The sequence below is a fragment of the Arachis ipaensis genome, chromosome B09 (genome assembly GCF_000816755.2).
Source record: "Arachis ipaensis cultivar K30076 chromosome B09, Araip1.1, whole genome shotgun sequence".
Taxonomy (NCBI): domain Eukaryota; kingdom Viridiplantae; phylum Streptophyta; class Magnoliopsida; order Fabales; family Fabaceae; genus Arachis; species Arachis ipaensis.
This window is the reverse complement of record NC_029793.2, coordinates 49791155-49798232: the sequence shown is the minus strand read 5'-3', so window position 1 is coordinate 49798232 and position 7078 is coordinate 49791155. Positions and strand designations below refer to the sequence as shown.

The window sequence follows — 7078 nt, the reverse complement described above, 5'->3', positions numbered from 1 at the left end:
CAAGAAGTTACATAGTGTTGAATCTCTTGTTTGCTTCTTCTAACTATAGTTCTTCTCTTCTCATACTTTCCCTTTTAATTTTCCCTTATATTAGATTGGTCAAGGAACGTATAGTAATGTGTACAAAGCTAAGGACATGTTGACTGGTAAGATCGTTGCATTGAAGAAGGTCCGATTTGACAATTTGGAACCTGAGAGTGTCAAATTCATGGCAAGGGAGATTATTATTTTGCGAAGATTGGATCACCCCAATGTTGTAAAGCTAGAAGGTTTAGTTACATCAAGAATGTCCTTGAGTTTGTATCTCGTTTTTGATTACATGGTGCATGATTTAGCTGGTCTTGCTGCAAGCCCTGAAATAAAGTTTACAGAACCTCAGGTTAGATCAAGTTTATTTGAATAATTTAAAAAATCAAATAGATAGTCATCGCTACATGTACTTTTCAAATGGCTGCATTTGATGTTTTTATGTACTTTGTGTCTCCTATGGCAGGTCAAATGTTACATGCATCAATTGTTATCAGGTCTTGAGCACTGTCATAATCGAAATGTGCTTCATCGTGATATTAAAGGATCAAATCTACTTATCGACAATGATGGAGTACTTAAGATTGCTGATTTTGGTCTTGCATCATTCTTTGATCCGAACCGCAAGCAACCCATGACTAATCGTGTAGTAACCCTTTGGTATAGACCTCCGGAGTTGCTTCTTGGTGCCACAGATTATGGTGTGGGCATTGACCTTTGGAGTGCTGGTTGCATTCTAGGAGAGTTATTGGCTGGGAAACCTATTATGCCTGGTCGTACAGAGGTAAAACTTGAAATGCCTCACATTGATTTATAGGATTTTTTTTTTTCGTTCCCTGACTGTCTTCCTAACTATTAAGATTGTATGATGTGATTTCATTCATGAGATTGAATTGAATATTTACATTGAGTTCTCTATTATGGAAGAGCTTATTGGCTCTTATTATATATCAGAAAGATGTTATTATTATCTAGTAGTCTAGAAAACAACCTAACTAACAGTTTTGATCTAATAATTTATTTGTTTGAGTCTTCTTTGTAACTTGATCCTCAAACTATCTATTATGATGTTTCTTCATATTAACAGTTAATGTGGCAGAATTTTTCATTTCCTTGAATATCTTCCCCACATTTACTGTAGTATGACATCAGTGAGTTTTCTGTTCTAAAACACACAAGGCGAAGAACTAATGAAAGGATGAGTTACTGCATGATTTGATAAACTATTTTACTACATAATACATGCACAACTACATATGCTTCTGTTGAGCTTCAGAACATTTTTGGTGACGGGAATAAATCTACTACTAGTTTAGATAATGTAAAAGTCACAAGATGGGAGGGGGTTTTAATTTTTACTACTAGTAACATTTTATATGCTATCAAACCATTATGGTAGTTGCTTTGTTTGTCCTTCTCAAAGAGTAATTGCTTTCCGTTGTAGCCTATGCAGTATTAGAGAAGAGAGAGTTTAGAGAATTCAGAGGGAAGAGATAGTGATCTGAATTGTGTAATGTGTATTATTACCGAGCTAAGCACAGATTAGTGCTTATATACAATAAGGAGATAGCTTGTGGTGTAACCTAGTACAAAGGGCAGAACAGTCCTTTCACTCTTATGTTAGTTATGGCAGCCGAAACTAACTAATAGCTGTCCTATCCTAGCTGTCTCTGCTATTGTAACTAACTGCTGCTTCTCCACTTCACTAGCTTACTCTATTATGTTGCCAGTAGGTTATGCTTTAGACCCCTTGTTCAAGCTGTTTGATTTAACACACAAACTGGGTAAAAATAAGGTACACAGGGGAGTAGCACACAACTGATGCTGTAAAATTATTATTAATTCACTACATTATTTCTCTCAAACTTTTGCCTTGCTCACTGTTATATTAAATTTTAGTTAGTCTGTATCATTTATTGTGGGTAAGTGGCAATTTATCTTCAAAATAGATGGATAATCAAGGATTTTGTGAGCTTAAGAGGCACAGGTAGTTATGATTAAATCAATAGGAATTTTGGTTCACCTATATAATTAAGCACTGTGGACACAATACCTTTAAAATGACAAGTGCGTCATCATATTGATGTGTTCATATTGGTGCTTCTTTCGGTCTTTTATCAGTAAATCAGCTTTAATAAGTGGTATATCAGATCTTATGTGTAGTTCTAACATCTTTTACCAATTTGAGTTGTTCGATATATAACCATTCATATGCTTCTACCTAATAGCTTAGGCTTTTTGGATAAAGTGGTTTCATTACATGGTATTAGAATTTCTATGATCAAATGGTTTGGAGTTTGATCCTTGTCCCCATTCTAAAATAAAGAAGAATTTTAAGTATAAAGCAAACAAAAGGAAATAAGATCTATGCATAATTCATGTCAATGCCAAAAGGAGACTTACATGAAGGGGCGTGTTAGATATATAAACCAGTCATGTGCTTCTACCAAATAGCTTAAGCATTTGGGATAAATGGTTCAATGACATGAGGAAATTTGCATGCATTAAGAATTAGTTATTGATATCTATATTTATATTCAATGACCCCTTTCTTGAATACTTGTGTAGGTGGAACAATTGCATAAGATATACAAACTTTGCGGTTCGCCTTCTGATGAGTATTGGAAGAAATCAAAGTTGCCTAATGCTACCTTGTTTAAACCTAGAGAGCCATATAGGAGATGCATAAGAGAGACATTTAAAGATTTTCCACCTTCTGCACTAGCCCTTATCGACACTCTTCTTGCAATTGATCCCGCTGAACGGAAGACTGCCTCATATGCTTTAAGAAGTGAGGTGCACTTTTTAAAACGCCTTTTCTTTATGTCACTAAAATGTTATGGTATCATTTTGATTCTGTACTGCCCTATTATTGAGATTACTGATTCATGCCAGTTACACTATCCTAATCTCTTGGTTCCTAATTTATTATTGTTTCAAAAGACTTTTCTCGTACACATACTTTAGTCTCTCGTGAATATAGTAAGGCCCAGTTTGGGTAACCAACTTAATTAAGTTCTTTTTGATAAAATAACTTAAATAATAAATGACTCTGTTAAAAGTAACTTATAAATAAGTTATTTTGTGTTTGGATTTTTAACTCTAAAAGTGCTTATTTTATAGAAATGTAATGAAAAGTAGAAGTATTATGAGAGAAGTCATTTTTTTTAACTTCTCTATAAGCTCCAAAATAGCTTCTTAGAAAGTTGCAATTTGGTTTTGAAAATTGCACCAGACATTAATACTACTACTTTTCATAAGTCAAAAGTTAAAAAAAGCTACTTCTAGAGTTTCCCAAACGGGCCCTAAATGATGTGGATTCTTCCAGTGCCTATTTTTATACGTAACTAGTTCTATTAGGGAGTAGTATGCTTAACTACAATGATTGCGGGCGGATGTTTTGATGTTGATAACTGATCTTCTAAGATTCTGGTTCTCCAGCTTCTTTTCTTAAGGAAATGATACTTTGTCGTTTGAAATTTGTCCCGTTTGACAACTATTAGTTTGTAACTTACACAAATAGTTTAAAACCTTGGTGTAAAAAGTTTGGAAAAAAAATCCTCTAAAAAACGAGGAGATTGGTAAATTAATAGAGTGAGAGGTTAATCATCATTGAATTTGGAACTTTTATCATGTGTGAGACCCACTACTTTGATTTAAGGGTGAGTAGAACCTCACTTTAGAAGATTTTGTTCCAGAAAGTTGATAACTTCTGAAAGAGTTTGCAAATTTTGAGGAAAGATAACAGAAACATAAATGGAAGAGATATGTGTGGGGTTGACACCTTTAACACTCTCTATAAAGGTAGTCCAATAACTCAGAAGTTGTTGATGTAGCATTCTTGTTTTTCTTAGATTTCCTGTCCAGAAAAGATAGCTTGAATGCTATAAATGCTTCTTTAGCAATAGGCCCTCAGATCTTGAGTGCTTTCTGAGGAAAACCAGCCAGACGATGTCTCTCATTCTCTCTTGAACTTGGTCTTCCTCATCAGATATGTAGCCCTCCTTTGAATAGGATCAGGAAGTTTGACTTGATACAATATCATGGTTGCATGGCTTACCTTGGAAGTCAGTATGCTATGACTTCTTTGCGTTGGAATAATATGTAAATAATGTCCCTAACCCTAAATGATTGGAATGAATAGCATGTTTTAAATAATCATGATAAATTATGTGGACCTTCCAAAATTAATGTATAAGTTTATAAATTATAAAACAAAATTTGTTTGATTTAAAGGTTATCTTTGTCAAATGTCAAAGTTAATTTTCATTTCTAAACCAAACCCTTTTATACTTTTCACTTTGCTTGTCTAACTTATCATTTCGCAGTTCTTTACCACGGAACCTTATGCTTGTGATCCTTCTAGTCTTCCAAAATATCCCCCAACCAAGGAAATGGATGCTAAACGACGGGATGATGAAGCAAGGAGGTATTTTTCTCTGTGCTAAAGTTAGTCTTTTGGATACTAGAAGTGTGACATATTACTGCAAATATTTTAAAGGTTAACAGTTTTACTTTTTAAACAAAAAATGTGATTGTGGCAGAGAAAATGGGAGTTAGATAAGGGTAGTCATCTGAAACAACTATATTTTGGTGGATTCTATGGTGTCAATTGTTAAGTGTTGCTAAAATTAAAATCACACTTTTTAACTCTGTTTTAATCTTGTGACCCGACATCACTAAATTTATGAGCAGACTCGGGCAATTCTGCTTCAACTTACTTGCACTGTCCCAAATACACATTGATGCATGCATTAACATTCATCCATCCTGCTATACATAACCAACACTGAATAACTTGTGAATATGAATGTTCAGATTAAGAGCTGCTGGAAAAGCTCATGGGGATGGTGCAAAGAAGCATCGTACACGTGAACGTACTGCAAGAGCTATTGCTGCTCCTGAAGCCAATGCCGAGCTTCAACCCAACATTGATGTATGTAAAACAAAAGTATATTACTTTTGTGGTTGGTTTTTCTTCGGAGGATCTAATTGTATCGTCGCATTTCATTTTCATCTTCAAAGACTGAAGCTCTGCTTCTGCTTCCTTTAACTGAAAGTAAAAGCTAATGTTGATTAAAGTTTCGTCTATGTTTTCACGTGTTAACAGCGAAGGCGTCTCATCACTCATGCGAATGCTAAGAGCAAGAGTGAAAAGTTCCCTCCACCTCATGAAGACGGGCAACTTGGATACCCGTTGGGATCTTCAAACCATATTGATCCAGACATTGTCCCTCCTGATGTCTCTTTTGTTTCAACCACATACAACTACACAAAGGAACCATTCCAGGCATGGTCCGGTCCGATCGGTGTGCCAAAGCAGAAGAAACACAATAATGCAGGTGATGCATTGGATTTATCGAAACCACATAAAAGTGCCCTCAAGGACAAAGTTAAAGGAAAGAAAATCGTAGTTTAGATTATATTATTTCATACATTCTTATACAAGTCAGATTTAAGAATATGTTCCCTGGTGCCTCAAGTTTTTAGTGGAGCATAAATTGCTTATCACGGGATGAAATATTTTTTCTCCATTCTCTTTTTCATAGTTTTTTTATTGCTTTCATTGAGGTAAAGTGTCTTTTTTCCTGATTATTCTGTTTGTATGATAAGAGAATTAATATGATGTATATCGTGATTTTGTTTATTTTTCCTTTACAGAAAAAAAGAAAAGAAAACCTCTCTTTTGTTAATATCCGAACTCTGTTGAGAATTGTTGTGTCTTCATTAGGGGGTCAAGGTGTTGGCACTTTTAGTTGTACCAAAATCCAGAAAGATGATTACTCTACTTGTGTCTATTTTGTTCTTGTTTCATATTAATATTGCTCAATAAAGTTGTTTTATCCTCTGTGATTGTTCACTAGAAGCATGGGGGGTTTGGTAAAATCATTTTTGAAAGTGACTAACTCTATCCTAAAAGGAAGTCTAAAAAATTGGAGATAAGAAAACTATGCTTAGTAGTTATTTAAACGAGGGGTGAAATTTTTCAGTGAAGAACTAGAAATATGTAATGTATAGAAAGGAAAGTGGTACCATTGTACCAAACTACATTGCAGAGAATATTACCAAACTAAAATTAAGTACTTAAATTATTCTCCAAATGGATCAATATATCATAATTTTGTACTTCATTTTTTTTTTCAAGTATGTTCCTATTATATCATAATCGGTAATAAAGATGGTTAACATGTTAGTGACATATATTTATATATTAGCAAGATGTAACACTTTTATTATCAGAATGTCAAACTTTTGGCTGTGCCAGTCTGATAGCGAGAACTATGATGACAACTTCATATATTTAATAATAAACTAGGAGTCTTTGACTCAAAATCATATCGCTGTTTTCTTAAAAAAAAAAAAACGAAAATACTTTTTCTTGAAAACAAACAAGTATATACATATATACAAAACTTCTTACTCAAACAACTTACAAATATTATATACATACATGTCATTACAGTCAGACTCCTATCCCTCTTATAAGAATATAATAATAAAGGCGAAGGAAATCTATAACATATGTATACAAACAAAAATAACATATCTAAGAACTTAACAAAAATTTCGCAAGCTTTCTCGTTCGTCCTGAAAAGAGAAGTCTACAGGGGGTGAGAACATCATCCTCGCTGGTTCTCAGTAGAGAATTTTTAATAATTGTCGTAAGAAGATATTTTAAATAAAACTATTTTCAATTGCAATGATTGTCAGTTCATTATCCAAATTTAAAACTCATATTTTTCTTGTAAAAGTTTCATGTAAATAACATTCCATACATTTCATTGCTTACTAAGAAATCATTTTAATCAAAACTTACCACTGATCCAACCAATCACAACTTCCGACCTAAATCAAATCAACTCAGCCTCCGACCCAAATTAAATCAACTCTCAGCCTCCAACCCAACAAAACCCATCACCGCTATCATCAATCTACCACCAGATACTCAAAACAGAAATCAATCACAAGCACAAACAAATACAAGGCAAACACATTTAAAGAACAAGTTACAGCAAGTATCACAGTTACCAGTTAAACAGAATTCATCAGA

The 7078-nt window shown here is 33.8% G+C and overlaps 1 protein-coding gene across 2 annotated transcripts in view; it reads left to right on the top strand.

Moving 5' to 3' along the window:
- The window catches only part of LOC107618357 (probable serine/threonine-protein kinase At1g54610), a 7016-nt gene extending 1201 nt beyond the window's left edge, over positions 1-5815 (top strand). For both annotated transcript variants that reach the window (XM_016320390.2, XM_021112674.1), the window contains exons 3-8: positions 95-379; positions 494-811; positions 2596-2823; positions 4356-4456; positions 4846-4963; positions 5138-5815. In XM_016320390.2, coding sequence (XP_016175876.1) covers positions 95-379; positions 494-811; positions 2596-2823; positions 4356-4456; positions 4846-4963; positions 5138-5446 — 1359 coding nt within the window. In that variant the 3' untranslated portion in view covers positions 5447-5815. The remainder of the gene's footprint in view (positions 1-94; positions 380-493; positions 812-2595; positions 2824-4355; positions 4457-4845; positions 4964-5137) is intronic.